Raw genomic sequence first — 16,931 nt, 5'->3', positions numbered from 1 at the left:
AGTTTAAAAGGGACATTGAGATTCTTGAACGTCTCCAGAGGAGGACAACGAGGCTGGGGAGAGGTCTTGTGCACAAGCCCTGTGAGGAGAGGCTGAGGGAGCTGGGGGTGTTCAGCCTGGAGAAGAGGAGGCTCAGGGGAGACCACATTGCTGTCTACAACTCCCTTGAAAGGAGGTTGTAGCCAGGTGGGGGTTGGGCTCTTCTCCCAAGCAACCAGCACCAGAACAAGAAGACACAGTCTTGATCTGTGCAGGGAAAATTTAGGCTTGAGGTGAGGAGAAAGTTCTTCCCAGGAAGAGTAATTGGCCATGGGATGTGCTGCCCAGGGAGGTGGTGGAGTCACTGTCCCTGGAAGTGTTCAAAACAAGCTTGGATGTGGCACTTGGAGCCAGGGTTGAGTTGTCAGGAGGTGTTGGACTGGATGATCTCTGAGGTCTTTTCCAACCTGGTTGATTCTGTGATTCTGTGAGTAGGCCCCAAAGGAGAGGGCTTTACTCTACAAGAGAGAGCAAAGAACTCCAACCAAGAGAAGCCAATGTGCATGGTTTTGTACACTGATGGATCTTGACAGATCCTCTCTGGAGCAGAAAGGACAGCAAGAGAAGTATCAGATCTGCCTCAAGGCAGACTCTTGATGTTTGTGCATGTTTGTCGTTTTTCAATTTCTCAGGTCCCTCCCCTCCACAAAGCCACTTTTAGCTACTTTTAGTTCCATCACTTTACTTACTTCTGAGAATGAAAATCATTATATTGAAAACATCCTGATGATGGAATAAAGGTTCCTAAGGTCTTTCTGGAACTCAGTAACTCTAAGAGATGCCAGTAAACAGCATGTGCTGCACAAGTTCCTTCTGATGTGTCCTACGCTTGTCGCTGTTGAAATCACAGCATGGCAAGGGGCCTTGAAAAGTCATTGAGTCCAACCCTGTGCCAGAGCAGGATCACCTGAAGCAGATCACACAGGAACACACTCAAGTAGGTCTTGCAAGTCTCTGGAGAAGGAAACTCCACCACCTCTCTGGGCAGCCTGCTCCAGTGCTCTGCCACCCCCTCAAAGTCAAGAATTTCCTTCTCATGTTTAGATGGAACTTCCTATGTTAAAGTTTCTGCCCAGTACCTCTTGTCCTGTCACTGGGGACCACTGAGAACAGTCTGTTCCCATCCTCCTGACACCCAAAGGTATTTGTAAGCATTCATAAGATCCCCCCTCAGCCTCTTCTCCAAGCTGAAGAGCCCCAGCTCCCTCAGCCTTCCTTCATATGAGGGATGCTCCAGCCCACTCAAGTATCTCGGTGGACCCAAATCCTCGTGAATCTTTAATAGAACCCACAAAGTACATGCAGGCATCACACAAATGTGCCACAAGAACAGAAAACATTCAATGACTCCATGTCAAGTGCTCAGACCCTACTGCCAGGAGCAATACAGATCCCACCACAGCCCAACAGAGATGGAACATGGATCCTTAGTAACAGAAGAACTTCCACAATGTGTCACTGTAATCATAGAATCATTGAAAGTGTTGGGTAGGAAGGATCCTTAAAGGTCATCTAGTTCAACCCTTCTACACAGAATCATAGAATGGTCTGGGCCAGAAGGGACCTCCAAAGGTCATCCCTGGTCCCAGTCAGCAGGGACATCCTCGACTAGATCAGGGTGCTCAGAGTCCATTCCAGTCTGACCTGCTATGCTCTCAGGGATGGGACTTCTACAACTAACTCACAAAACCATAGAATGGTAGAGGGTGGTGAGGACCTCTGGACATCATCCAGTCCAACCCCCTGCTCCAGCAGGGTCACCCACAGCAGGATGCCTGGGATCCCATCCAGGTGGGTTTGGAATCTCTGCAGAGAAGGAGACTCCACAATCTCTCTGGACAGCCTGGACCAGGGCTCTGGCAACACTCACACCAAAGAAGTTTCTCCTCATATTTCTACTGAAAGGTTTCCTCCCCACTGTTGCTTAGAACGTGAAAGCAATCTAAGAGCACAACTGCACCTACACCAGATCTTTGTTTTAACTTCCCCCAAATTAACCAAGTCCTTCCCTCAGCCCACTGGAGCCTGCTGTCTGCTGGCAGATTATCAATAACTCTGGGCAATAATAAGCTGAGTTCTTCTTCACTCTGAAATAAAATCAGGTCCCTGAGTCCTGCTTTCCTGCAGGGATTTCATTTGAATGAAACATGCTGCATTTGCCTGAAAACACTGCATAAAGCACCACAACAGGATTCTTTGGATCATAATCTGCCACTGGCCTGCTAGCCCAGGGAGTTCCTGCTCTCCAGCTGATCACTTAAAGTTCACAACTCTTAAATACAGGAAAGCTACAGAGCTGCAGTGCAGGAGATGACATTTTGAACCATGCAGAGTTGGTGCACTGGGGATAAGCTTTGTGCAGCTGTTCAGCATCTCCTGCTCACACAGTCCTAGTGGGACCTGCAAAATGACACAGCCTTGCTAGCACTGAACTGCCACTGGCTGGCTCCCACAAGCACACTGATGGCACTGGAAGGTGAATTGTTTGCTATTTAAATTCAAAAAGCAGCCATTGAATGAAAAGAAATTACACCTTCCATGTCTGAACCTGGAAAGTTCAGCCTGGAGGAGAGAAGACGCTGGGGAGACCTAATAGAGGCCTTCCAGTACCTGAAGGGCTCCAAACAGGCTGCAGAGGGACTGTTCCCAAAGGCCTGCAGGGACAGGACCAGGGACAATGGTTTGAAATGAGAGCAGAGCAGATTGAGATTGGATGTGAGGAACAAGTTCTGCAGCAGGAGGCTGCTGGAACACTGCAACAGGTTGCCCAGGGAGGTGGTTTGGGCCCCATCCCTGGAGATATTCATGGTGAGGCTGGATATGGCTCTGGGCAACCTGATCTAGTGGAGGATGTCCCTGCTGTCTGCAGAGGGGTTGGACTGGATGACCTTAGGAGGTCCCTTCCAACCCAAACCGTTCTGTGACTCTGTGCTGAAGATTAGCTGTGACTACATCTGTGTGGTACTATCCATGTGAGCTTACTGAAGAAAGAGAAGCCCCAAATCCACCTTTTCTTTCCAGCATGCACACCCCCCAGTATCTCACACATGAGATTATCTGGATGCCATTGTCTAAATTGTGAGGTTTTATGACTTTATTCTTCACAAAGCACTGCAAGAAGGTAGATTTCCTGCAAGCCCTGCCACATTCCAATCTGAGTCACCAATCAATTCAACCCAGAAGGAAAGGGCTCTTTTTTTCTCCCTCTGCCCTGCTTGAATTTAATCCTAGTGCTCTCCTCTGGCAAACTCTCATCCAAACACCAAGCACATCTTTACTGCCTTCTGTAAGTGCTGCCCATTCACTGAGCTCTACCTCAGCCTGGGGAACCAGCGCTCCAAGGTTGTGTCCTGCCCACTTAGAGTGAAACAGACCCCCAGAGCAAAGTTGTTTCAACTCAAAAAAAGTCATTTTAACTAACTCCAAACCCGAGCTCTGTGGTGTTAACACTGGGTGGGTGCTGTTCTGCATTAAGCCACAGAGAGAAAGCAAGGAGAGGACAAACATTGATGATCAGCTTTGCCCAAGGTAAAGACTGAAGCATGGGCTCTGGAGGGACACCTTTAGACCAGGCTGCTCAAGGCCTTGACCAGCCTGGCCTTGAACACCTCCAGGGAGGGGCATCCATGACCTCCCTGGGCAACCTACTTGACTTGGTAACAATTTAACATTAAAGCAGATATTCATTCCACTTCATCACAAATAAAGTACAATTAGCATACAGTAAAAACAACAGAAGAGAATCAGGTTTGCCTTTAAAAGAGGCCACCAGACTTTTCTGTGCCCTGCCCAGGAATTGTACTGGTTTTGAGGTCAGAAAGCCATTCACACTTCTGATCTTACCATCCAGGTCACTCTCAAAGGTCTCTGCTGACACCCAGTCGGTAGCTGGTCCGGTCCCGTTCACAGTCAAGGCAGCTACTCGGAAGCTGTACTCCGTACCTCGTTCCAGACCTAAGAGACAAAGAGCATCCCAGGTATCAGCACTGGAATTCCAGCTGGCAGTGCAGCAATCACAGTTTCTAGTTCAAACACAGGTTCTAGAAGCCTTTCACCCCACCATGGCCACCTGAGCAGCCACTACCACAGTGCAGCTCTGGGAAGGAAACTGACCCCACTAGACCAGATTCTCAAGGCCTCATCCAACCTGGCCTTCAACACCTCCAGGGTGCAGGCATCCACAACCTCCCTGGGCAACCTGTTCCAGTTGTCTCCCCACCATCACTGGAAAGAATTTCTTCCTAATCTCCAGTCTCAATCTCCCCTCTTCCAGCTCAAAGCTATTCCCTCTCATCCTGCCATTCCAAGCTCTTGTCAAAAGTCCCTCCTCGGCTCTCCTGTAGCCCCCTTCAGGTACTGGAAGGCTGCTCTAAGGTCTCCATGGAACCTTCTCTTCTCCACACTTAACAGCCCCAAGTCTCTCAGCCTGTCCCCACAGGGGAGATGTCTCCAGCCCTCTGATCACTGGATCCATTTCTTAAATGCATAGAGTAAAGAAGGGATCCATTCCATTCACTCCAGAAAAAAGGACAAAGGTTGATGGTCAGTGAAACTAGGTGGGATAATTGCCCACATGCCCCAGGTAGGTCATTTATGGGGCTCTGAGATGAGCATTGTGAGGCAGAGCACACACGATCACAGAATGGTCTGGGTGGGAAGGGACCTCCAAGGGTCATCTAGTCCAACACCCTCTGCAGTAAGCAGGTTATGTCCACAGGCCAACAGGACCATATGCCAGACACCCAGCCACAGCCCATTTCCTTGGCATCCTTTTCCACACATGTACTTCTGGCACTTGGGCAGGCACAAGGACCTAAGGATCATCTCCTTGCAAGCCCTGTGCTCTTTGAAGGGTTTGACAAGGACTCTTCCAGTCCACTTAGCAAACCAATGGTAAAATCAAGGCTAGAAAACAGGTTGCCAGATCTTGGTTCCCCCACCAGCCTGCAAGCACTCATTTTAAGTGCTTTCATTTTAGCCTTCCAAGGCAACAACCCCACATCAAGATGTCACTGCAAGCACCCCAACCCCCTTCTGCTGAGAGCTGCCTGCAGACAGGGGCTGACCTTCGATGAGCTGGAAGAGCTGGGTGCCGCCGATGCTCTCCGTCACGTCGCTCTTGCGCGACACTTTCCGGTAGCGAATCTTGTAGCCGGTGATCTGCCCGCTGTGGGTCCCTGCAGGAGGAGGCTGCCAGTGCAGCATGATGCTCTGGGGAAGGCAGAAGGTTGGGACAAAGCCATTACCTCTCATGCAGTGCCAGTACTGCACTGAAGAGCAGACAGACAGACGTGCCTACAGAAAGGACTCCCATTGCTCAGAGCGGACCACAGGCCTGATGTGGAAAGCAAAACCCATGGAATCTCAGAGTCACAGAACCACAGAGTCACAGAACCAGTCACAGAGTCACAAAGTCACAGAGTCACAGTCACAGAACCACAGTCACAGAATCAGTCACAGAGTCACAGAACCACAGAGCCACAGAACCACAGAGCCACAGAACCAGAGAGCCACAGAATCAGAGAGCCACAGAGCCACAGAATCACAGAACCACAGAAATGTTCAGGTTGGAAAACACCCTCAGGATCACCAAGTCCAACCCAGAACCCTACTCTGCAAGGTTCACCCCTAAACCATATCACCCAGCACCACATCCAAACCACCTTTAAAGACATCCAGGGTTGGCGACTCCACCACCTCCCTGGGCAGCCTCCTCCAATCCCTGACCACACTTACTTACACTCTTACTGTGAACAAATTCTTCCTACTGTTCAGTCTAAACCTGCCCAGTTGCAGCTTGAGGCCATCCCCTCTTGTTCTATCACTAATTCCCTGTGAGAAGAGACCAGCACCAACCTCTCCACAACCTCCTTTCAGGGAGTTGTAGACAGCAATGAGGTCTCCTCTCAGCCTCCTCTTCTTCACACTAACCATCCCCAGCTCCTTCAGTTGCTCTTCATCAGATTTATTCTCCAGGCCCTTCACAGCTTCCTTGCCCTCCTCTGCCCTGGCTCCAGCACCTCCACATCTCTCTTGTATTGAGATGCCCAAATCTGGCCAAAGGTGTGGCCTCACCAGAGCTGAGTCCCAGGGGACAATCCCCTCCCTGCTCCTGCTGGACACAGCATTGCTGATCCCAGCCAGGATGCCTTTGGCTTTCTTGGCCACCTGGGCACACTGCTGGCTCCTCTTCAGCTGCTTGTCCATTAGCACCCCCAGCTCCCTTTCTGCCAGCAGCTTTCCAGCCACACTGCCCCAAGCCAGCAGCAGTGCTTGGGGTTGTTGTAAGCCAAGTGCAGAACCTAGCACTTGGCCTTGTTGAAGCTCCTCAACGCTGGCCATGGATCCTCTCTAATTCAGCAGCAGCCCAGGTCAAACACATGCCTGGAGAAGGTCAGCTCCAGCTGCCTCAATCCCATCAGACCTTCTGATTCCAATTTCACTAATGGCCCCTTGGGTTTGCCTTTCACTTTCTCCAGGTTATCTTCAGGTAGGGTTTCCTTGTCGATCCAGCTTTACAAACTGGTGTTTGTACTGAAGGGTCCAAGTTGCCTGAACTGTACAGGAAGTGATTTGTTTTTAATAACACAGGCAGCATTTGGGAAAGAGCTTTCAAAAAAGGCTTTTATAAACCAACTCTCTAATCAGAATCACTACCCTCCTACTGACTAAGTCCATCATTGCCTCTCCTGAAGTGCCCAGGACAGTACAAAAGTGTGTGTACGCAACAGCTGAACAGCAGGAACACATTCAAGCTGTGCTGCTGTCCCTGGTTCAGCCTCCCTCACAATCAGCCTCCATGCTTTGGTGCACTGTCACTGTCTTCACTCCGTTGTGGACAAGCCACAACTAGACTGCAGTTTCAAACGCTTCAAGCCCCACGTTCAGATATTCTCCTCCTGGGCAACTCACACACAAACAGCTGAAAAGCAGTGTGGCAGAAGAAAGACCCAAAGCAGCTCTATGGTCTGGTTGATCTAAGACCCACCAAGCTTTCATTTCCCCATGAGGGACAGGAAATTCTCAGCATCTTACCTTGGAATTCCGGACCTCCAGCGTCAGATTCTGCGGCGGAGCACTGGGGACTGCAAAGATTGAAGGAATTACAACTCCAGGATTTCCAAACACTTCATTTCCATACACAACTACTCCCTGCTACCATCCATGGTGGAAATGAAAACCAGTCTGGTTTAAGACAGGACATGAAATAGCTACAAAATTCCACCTGAGATACTTTATGACCTACAGTGCCTGGCTTTGGAGGTTTGTCTATTTTCATCACAAACTCACTTTTTGTTCAGGCTCTTACACAGGTATCTAAGGAAAGAATGGTTCAGATCAAAAGGTCCTTCTCATAACCTCCAAGAGAAGAGATCACAGCCAGTACTTTTCCAAATCAAATTTTCAATTTAGATATTTGATTCCAGGAGCCCACATCTGAACTTTATTCACAGACTGATAGAATTGGTTGGGTTGGAAGGGACCTTCAACATCACCTAGTCCAACCCCCCTGCTGCCATGGGCAGGGACATCTCCCACCAGCCCAGCTTGCTCAAGGCCTCATCCAACCTGGCCTAAAACACCTCCAGGGAGGAGGCATCCATGACCTTCCTGGGCAACCTGTTCCAGTCTCTCCTCACCCTCCCTGGAAAGAATTTCTTCCCGATCCCCATCCTCAATCTTCCCTTTACCAGCTCAAAGTCATTGTCCCTTGTCCTGTCACTCCAAGCCCTCCTGAAAAGTCCCTCCCCAGCTCTCTAATAGTCCCTTTCAGGTACTGGAAGGCTGCTCTGAAGTCTCCCTGAAGCCTTCTCTTCTCCAGGCTGAACAGTCCCAACTCTTTCAGCCTGTACCCATAGGTGAGGTTCTCCATCCCTCTGATCATCTTTGTGGCCTCTTCTGCACCTTCTCCAACAGCTCCAGGTCCTTCTTGTGCTGGAGGCACCAGAGCTGGAAGGAGTGCTGCAGGTGGGGTCTCAGCAGAGCAGAGAAGAGGGGCAGAATCCCCTCCTATGTTATAGGATCACAGAACTGTCAGGGCTGGAAGGGACCTCAAGGATCAGCCAGTCCCAACCCCCCTGCCATGGGCAGGGACACCTCACACTACAGCAGGTTGCTCACAGCCACATCCAGCCTGGCCTTAAAAACCTCCAGGGTTCAGGCTTCCACCACCTCCCTTGGCAACCTGTTCCAGTGTCTCACCACCCTCCTGGGGAAGAATTTTAGCCATGTTTTTTCTTCTGATTTCCCATAACAGGAAACCCTCAGAGTCAACACATCTCTGTGCTGCTGAAGAGGTGAAGCACATCTCAGAGCCACTTTCTGCCTTTGAACTTCCACTCTCTGTTAGTTCATTCCCAGCTGTAGTGTTTTGCTAGTCATGAGAGTGAAACTCCATTAGACAAACAAGTAACCTAAGAGAGAAGCCCAGACCAAGGGAGTCCTCATCACTGCCCTTCCTTCAGCCTCACAAATGTTATCTCAAAGGCACAGGTAAGGGTCCCCTGACAGAAGGAGGAAGCTCCCCTAGAGCACAAGGACAGAGGAGTAACACAACAGGGGGAAAAGATTGTTCTGGCCTGAAAAATGCATTTTCCAATTAAATCACACCAGCCACAGCCTAAGAAAACCCTCCTGTGTGCATAGCTCTAAGCAGCTTGGTAGTAAAAGGCACACTGGGGTAAAGGAAATGCCCTCCCCAGCTCAAGAGAGACAGGGATATACTGCAGAGAGTCCAAAAGAGAGGTATCAGGATGGCTGCAGTACTTGAACATCTCTGCTATGAAGAAAGGCTGAGAGCCCTGGGGCTGTTTAGTCTGGAGAGAAGAGGGCTGAGAGGGGACCTCATCAGTGTCTACAAATACCTGAGGGGTGGGTGTCAAGACGAAGGTGCCAGGCTCCTTTCAGTGGTGTCCAGTGATAGGACAAGGAACAATGGGTACAAGTTGGAACACAGGAGATTCCACCTCAACATGAGGAGACACTTCTTCACTGTGAGGGTGCTGGAGCCCTGCAGCAGGCTGCCCAGAGAGGTTGTGGAGTCTCCTCTGGAGACTTTCATGACCCATCATGGAGATGGGACATGGTTTAGTGATGACCCTTCAGTGCTGGGTCAAAGCTTGGACTGGATGATCTTGGAGGTCTCTTCCAACTGGCTGTTTTCTGTGTGTTTGTGTGTGTTCCTGTGTTATCTGGCCTAGGTGATCCTGCTCTGGCAGGGGGCATTGGACTCAATGGTCTCTGGAGGTCCCTTCCAGCCCCTACCATTGTGTGATTCTGTGAGATGCAGGGATTACAAGTCTAGCTGTTAGACACAATTGATTCTTATAGATCAGGGAGACCATGAGAAGAGAAGCAATCCCTTTGAGCAGCACAGAAACCTTGCTTCAAATGCTAATACCTGAAGAGATATCCTTCAACAAGCCACCGTAACAGATTAGGAGCAAAAACCTAGGTGAAAATGCAGCAGCTTTTAAAATAGAAGCTCAAAGAAGCTTAGAAAGAAATCCCTGCAGGAAAAAAGTGAGATTGCTTAGAGACAGCACAATCAGAAAACACAAGGTGAAAAGGTGCATCATTCATGTGCAAAATCTGAGAGACTGAAGGGGGAGGAGAAGATGGTTAAGCAGCAGGGGTATAGGATTGCAAGAAGCCAGACGACATCCTTTAGAAAGCTTTAGAGAATAAATTTCAATAAGTTAAATGTCAAGTTGGGCCAGAAAGAACTTGAGGAGGACTTGAAATGACATTACAAGTAACAATAAGTTCTTCCTCAAACAAATCAGGAGCTGGTAGACCTGAGAGAAATTGTGGAGTCAGCACATGGTCAGGGAACAACAGAAACAGGGCACTCAGGGATCTGCTTTGCATTTGTGCTGAGGAGACAGGAGAGGAGAGGTTTCCATGAGACCCTTTACAAGGGAGCTGGAGGAGCTCTCAATCTCAAACATCAATATGAGAGCTTATGGAAGGGTCAGACACACGAACAGCAGCATGTTGCCAGCATTAGATGCCTTTCATCCAGGACTGCTCAAGGAACTTAGGAATCAAATGGTTGCATGGCTTGTACATAACCTTTCACAAGTTACCTTGATACTGGGAAGTGACAAATTTGATGCCAGTATTTAAAAGGAGCTCCATTTGAGAAACTCCTAGTAGTAAGGCAGAAACTTGTAGTAGGCAAATAAACTGAAGGTACGGAAAAGCTTGAAATTCATGGATTGAGTAGGAATTCTCCATGGAAGGAGTAGTAATGCTCCACGGATGAAGCTATAATACTCCATGGATGAAATACTAATACTCAGCTGGGTATTAGGAGGAAGTTCTTCACAGAGAGAGAGATTTGCCATTGGGATGTGCTGCCCAGGGAGGTGGTGGAGTCACCATCCCTGGAGATGTTCAAGAGAAGCCTGGATGAGGCACTTAGTGCCATGGTCTGGTTGATTGGATAGGGCTGGGTGATAGGTTGGACTGGATGATCTTGGAGGTCTCTTCCAACCTGGCTGATTCTATGATACTCCATGGATGGAGTAATAATACTCCACAGAGTAATAATACCTGATTGCCACATTTTAAAGGGAAGTCCTGCATTGCAAACCTGCTGAAGAGCTCTTAAGAAGCAAAGCAAATAGGGAACAGGAGAGAAATCCTTGCCTGAGAAAGCAACTGGTTCAAGGAAAGAGAAGGTAGGTCAGTGGTGGGACATGACCTGTGGAGCTCTGCTGTGGACTCCTGTTGCTCAACAGAGTGATGAGTGATAAGGCAACATGTAGTGACAGGATGAGGGGCAATGGCTTCAGACTGGCAGAAGCTCAATTTAGATGAGACATTAGGAAGAAATTCTTCTCCATGAGAGTGGTGAGACACTGGAACAGGTTGCCTAGAGAAGTGGATGCTCCAAGCCTGGAAGTGTTCCAAGCCAGGCTGGATGAGGCCTTGAGCAACCTGCTCTAGTGGGAGGTGTCCCTGCCCATGGCAGGGGGTTGGAACTGGATGATCTTTAAGGTCTCTTCTAACCTGAACTATTCTACAATGCTATGAAATGTTAGTACAGACAAGATCTGACGGTAAAGAACTGCAGAAAGACCTCAGGACATTTTGCCCCGGGATAGTCAAGTGACAGTGAAACTCATGGTGGATAAAGTTACACACATAGGAAAAATGATCCTTATTCTGCTTGTAAAATGATGTCTCTAAGCAGACCAATTCCACCAAGATCTGTATACCCAAAAATGTCACCTCAGTGGTCAGAATGAGCCCAAAAATGGGAGTCACACTCTTGTAGTTACATACTTCTAACTTTGATGCCTTTTCAGTCCCCTCTGCCTCAACAGGAGAAAATAAACCTAGAGAGAAGTTCAGGAAAGGGCCCTGAAGGCTGAAACAGCTTCCAAAAGAGAAATGTCTTAGCACTGTGTTACAGGTTGAGGGGGGGCAGCTTGGCCTTCTCTGGGCCTGCTGAGGTTTTGTGTGGGGGGGAGATTTTGGGAGGCTTGGCCTGGGTGGCTCAGCTGGGAAGCTTGGCCCAAACTGATTCTGTTTGTGTATATATTCCTTTTTTCCTCCTGAATACCTTTTGTATTTCTGTATATATAAATAGTATTTCTATCCAACCTCCAATTCTGTGTGTTTTTATTTCACTCCTTTGGGGTAAAACACCTTTCTGTCTGCTTAAACCAAGCTACACTGCTGTGACTTTGGAGTCTGGGAAAGAGGAACGAGGGAGAAAGCAGCAAAGGTCTCTAAAATGAGGAGTGGGAAAGTGATTATTCACTGCTTCAGGCAGTTCTGGATATCAGCAGCAAAAGACACTAACACAGAGCAGGTTCAAAACAGGCAAAAAAAAGGAGGATTTTTCCCAGGTCATTTGTTTGCAGAGCTTCTGGATGATGAAAGTTGATGTAGGTTAAAGAGGATGCTGACAGGGTTTCATGGCAGAGAAGTGGACTTGGTAAACACACAGAAACCATTGCAGAGCCAAGAAGTCCCCTGGGAATAGGCTTTGGACACAGAATCTGGGACAAGACTCCTCTCTGCTTGTCTGTTCTGCTTGTGGTCCCTCCTGCGGAGAGGCTACCAGGCTAGGCTCGCTTTTGCTCTGCCTGCCCTTACACACAAAGAAACTTCTCCATAACAAGCAGAAGCTAACATTAACTTTCATCCTTCTGCAGCTGTTCAGATACCTACATTTGCTCTTTATTACCACATCCTGCTTTCATTATCAGGTGCAATTGATTTAACAGTGTCTGTGCTGCAGTCCTAACACAGCCATGCCACAGTTGCCCATATGAGCACAATTAAAATGAAAACACTCCAAAAGCAAAAGTTGGTTCATTACAGAACCTAAAAAATAAAAAATAAAAATGCTTGGGAGCTGTTGCATTCAATATTGCTGTTTTTCTGTCTGCTCTTAATACTTAATAGACTCAGTAACCCATGAAATAAACTCCTGATGTTGAAATGAAGGAGGCTATTGTTCCCTAATCACAACCCCAGCTACTTTTGCAGGTAGAGGAATTTTCCTCCATCCTATTTGGAAAGCCTCCAGGGAACCTTTCACCACATTATGGCCACAGGCAACAAGCACATTATTAATAAAACAGGGCAACAATGAACAAAAACCTGCAGAAGTCTGGTTCAAAATCGACTGCAAGGGAATTATCAGGGGGATTCTTGTTCCAACAAATAAACTGGAGCAAGGCTGCTCACCGTCAGAGAGGGTCCGGACCACGACGTCTTGGGTGGAGACTCCAGGGCCGTGCTTATTGTAAGCCACCACTCGGAAGCTGTACTCTGTGTACTTCTTTAAGCCACTGATGGTGTAGGAGAGCCCTCCCACGTCAACGTCCTGCCCAGGAAGCAACACACATGCCAGTCAAGGTCAGAACCAGGTTTGCTACTATGAGAGATGTCTCAACTTCAGTAGAGTCCTAGTCAAAGTGCAAACACCCCTCTGAGGCACCCGCAGATCAAACCCACAGCTTAGACCAGAGAATCATGGAGTCATTAAGCTTGGAAAAGAGCTCCAAGATCATCGAGTCCAACTGTAACCCAGCTACCATGCCCACTAAACCATGTTCCCAAGTGCCATGGCTACACCTTTCTGGAACACCTCCAGGGGTGGGGCCTCCACCACATCCCTGGGCAGCCTGTGTCAATCCCTGACCACTCTTGAAACAAAGAAATCTTTCCTCATCTTCAACCTAACCCTCCCATGGCACAATTTCAGGCTATTTCTTCTCATCCTATTCCTAATTACTTAGGAGAAGAGACTGTGATGGTTTGAAACTGTCTTTTTAATTTTTCCTTGCAAAGTTCAGAACAGAGAAAGTGAAAGAGTGTAAATAAGTCACTATTGGGTGTAAGAAAGCACAATACTGATTGTTCTAAACACTTCCATTGGATAGATAGAAATGTTTAAGAACTATTACCCAAAACAAAGTAGGCACTCTGCACATTCTGCGTTCGGCAGTGGGGGCAGTTGCTGGGCTGTCTGGCTGCTGTTTCTTCTTCTCTTCTGGCTGAAGATAACACACTGACCTTGGCAGCTAAGTTAACAACTTTCTGCTTAACTAACTCTGCTTCTCTGTCCAGGGGGGTCTGGGGGGAAGCTCCTGGGAGAGAGAGGCTCCTTTGGGAGGGTCCCTTGGGGGGAAGCAAAGGGAGATTGGTTGTGCTTTTCTGTTGATTGTATATATTTGTGAATGTTGTGAATTTTGTATATTTGTCCATATTCATTGCATTTCATCGTAGATTTTAGACTCTGCTTGTAAATACAGCCTTCATTTGCTTCCAGACTGGGCTAGCCTGGTTACTTGTTGCTGGGGGGGGAATTTCAGCTCACACTGACACACTTTTTATTTTTGGCGCCCAACGTGGGGCTCGATTGCTTGTTTGATTTATTCCTGCTCAGATTAGGAAGCAAAATGAAGCTGTTTTGGATTTCGAGTAACTTTATTTCCTCTGTCTATAGATGGGCTGTTTCCTGCATGATAGACAAGATTGTGAGATATGTGGCATATAAGTCATTTCTTTGGGTTAAGAACAAGTTACTGAATGCTGTTGAATTCTGTTGTGGTCTTATTGGGCTGAGAAGATATGGTAACTCAACTATGGATGTGCTAGCAGACACATTTGAGTTTGTTACTCCTCTTACAGCTACAGAGGTTCTTTGGTACCTTAGACATCTTGTGCTACTCTGAATTTTGTTGCTTCTTGGAATAATCATATGGCTACTGATAGCACTGTGTCAAGAAAGACATAAGGCTACTTGCTCTTCCAACTCTGCTGTGAATATGAAAACCAATCCAGTAAATTTGGTGGCCACTGTAAGCAGAAAGCGTAAAGGAGCTACAGGAAGAGATGCAGATGCTGCAGGAGATGGTGCAGATGGAGATGAGGGTCCTTCTACTCAGGGTCCCTCTGTTAAGAAAGATCCTTCTGGTGAGGAAGAGAGGGTTATCCTTAAAACTTTGGCAGACCTCTTGAGACCCCACATGGATGATGGAGATGTAGGTCAGGATGTAGACCCTGGTAGATTAGCAACTGCTGGCAGAGCCTCTGAACTCAAGGAAATTCAACGGAGGATTACAACAGGATTATGGGGACAGCGACCTCAGGATGATGATGATGATGATGAGGATGATGAGGATGACATACAGTCAGCTAATGCACCCAGACAGGAAATTAGACATGTGAGGAAGGATTACATCAGAGAAGATAATGAGCCAGTCCTGTCTTGGCTAGCCAGGTGTTTTGATATGGGAGCCCCAGCATTGGTGGTAGGCGACAAGTCGGCCTCTCAGTTGGGGATGCTCTCAAAGGATACAGGCATAGACAGGCACCTAGGCAAGTGCATTGGTAAAGTTTCTCTGTGGGCACGCCTCCTACTGGCAGTCTCGCTGAGGTACCCCAGCAGAGATGATTTACCATGGAACCCTAAGCCTTGGACCACAATAGCTGAGGGAATCAAGCGTCTGAGAGAGTTTGCTGTGAGAGAAATAATGTATGGAGATCATAAGACTCTGAATCCTGATGAAATTCCTGTTGGAACAGGCCTTGCCAAAAAGCTCATTAAGCTTGCTCCTCCTAATTATGCTACTATTATGGCAAGCAGAATTGTGGCAAGAAATTATGGTGGAGCACCTCCTACTGTTGGCCATTTCACTGACCAAATGAGGCAGTTGGAGGATAGTCGCGCACATACTTCTTTGGTTTCAGCCATTGAAAGAAAGATTGAGAATTGCATGAAAGAGCTGAAGGAGGAACTTAAAACCTCCATATCCAACTTGATGAAGGGGGATGATTCTGATTCCTCTTCCTCCAGATGGATACAAGTTTCAGCTGTTAGGAACAGACGTGCTCCAAGAAGGCCATTCCAGAATAGGTCAAACCAAAACAGACAGCAGAGGCAATCACGTGGCAGTATCTGGATAACTCTGCGTGATCAGTTTGGTGAGAACATGAACAGATGGGATGGTCAACCAACTTCTGATCTTTTCAAGAGGTTACGGGAGCTGCAGAGGGGCAGATCCCGAGGTAGCAATACCAGGAGGGTAGCTGTCGCTTCCTCAGTTTCCCAGAACAACTCTGATAGCTCCAACAGTGATCCTAATTCTGGTGCTGGACGTTGTGCCAGCTGTACATGTGGAGGTAATCCCCACCATTAGGGGTGCCCTGCCTTCCGCCAGGGGGAGGTAAGGGATAATGGAGATAACAGAATCTACTTGGATGTGTACATCCAGTGGCCTGGCACTTCAAGATTTCAGAAGTACAGGGCCTTGGTTGACACAGGAGCTCAGTGCACCATCATACCATCAAATTATCAAGGGGGAGAATCTATAACTATTCAGGGAGTCACTGGTGGATCTCAAGAGTTGTTTAAGATAGAGGTTGACATAAGTTTAACTGGGAAGCAGTGGAAGAAACATACTATTGTAACAGGTCCTAATGCACCTTGTATTTTGGGAATTGATTTTCTGAGAGAAGGGCGTTTTAAAGACCCTAAGGGTTACAAATGGGCTTTTGGAATAGCAACTGTAGAAATTGATGGAGGAAAATTGAAGTTGTCCATTAGACCTGAGCTTTCAGATGAATCTGCAGTTGTGGGACAACATGAGATAGAGGATGTAAAGCTGCCGGTTGCTTCTCAAACTGTGCATCACAGACAATACAGAACCAACCGTGACTCTTTGGTGCCCATTCAAAACTTGATTCGTCAGTTGGAGAGTCAGAAGGTCATCAGCAAAACTCATTCACCTTTCAACAGTCCAATCTGGCCTGTGCGAAAGCAGAATGGAGAGTGGCGTCTGACAGTTGATTTCCGTGCCTTGAATGAAGTAACTCCACCCATGAGTGCAGCTGTACCAGACATGATGGAACTCCAATATGAGCTGGAATCCAAGCAGGCCAAATGGTATGCTACCATAGACATTGCTAATGCTTTCTTCTCTATTCCCATAGCAGAGGAATGCAGGCCTCAGTTTGCTTTCACCTGGAGAGGCATTCAGTACACATTCAATCGTTTGCCCCAGGGGTGGATTCACAGTTCAACCATCTGCCATGCAGTGATCCATGATGCTTTGGAGAAAGGTGGAGCTCCAGAACACATTCAGTTCATCGATGACATCATCGTCTGGGGTGAGACTGCTGAAGAAGTCTTCGAGAAAGGTAACAAAATCATTGACATTCTCTTGCAAGCTGGTTTGGCTATCAAGCGAGACAAGGTGAAAGGACCTGCCAGAGAAATCCAGTTTCTGGGAGTGCGGTGGCAAGATGGTCGCCATCACATCCCAATGGATGTGATAAACAGAGTCTCCACCACGGCAAATCCCATCAACAAGAAAGAAACTCTGCGTTTCTTAGGCACAGTGGGATTTTGGAGACTGCACATT

General features: G+C 47.8%; 1 protein-coding gene across 1 annotated transcript in view; it reads right to left on the bottom strand.

Moving 5' to 3' along the window:
- The window catches only part of NEO1 (neogenin 1), a 303,704-nt gene that overhangs the window by 42,688 nt on the left and 244,085 nt on the right, over positions 1-16,931 (bottom strand). Inside the window, exons 11-14 of the mRNA XM_054387898.1 lie at positions 12,748-12,886; positions 7,075-7,124; positions 5,106-5,250; positions 3,883-3,993 (exon numbers count right to left, since the gene is read on the bottom strand). Of these exons, the coding sequence (XP_054243873.1) occupies positions 3,883-3,993; positions 5,106-5,250; positions 7,075-7,124; positions 12,748-12,886 (445 nt within the window). The remainder of the gene's footprint in view (positions 1-3,882; positions 3,994-5,105; positions 5,251-7,074; positions 7,125-12,747; positions 12,887-16,931) is intronic.

Source organism: Indicator indicator, chromosome 16 (assembly GCF_027791375.1).
Source record: "Indicator indicator isolate 239-I01 chromosome 16, UM_Iind_1.1, whole genome shotgun sequence".
NCBI lineage: Eukaryota > Metazoa > Chordata > Aves > Piciformes > Indicatoridae > Indicator > Indicator indicator.
This window is presented reverse-complemented; position numbering and strand designations above follow the sequence as displayed.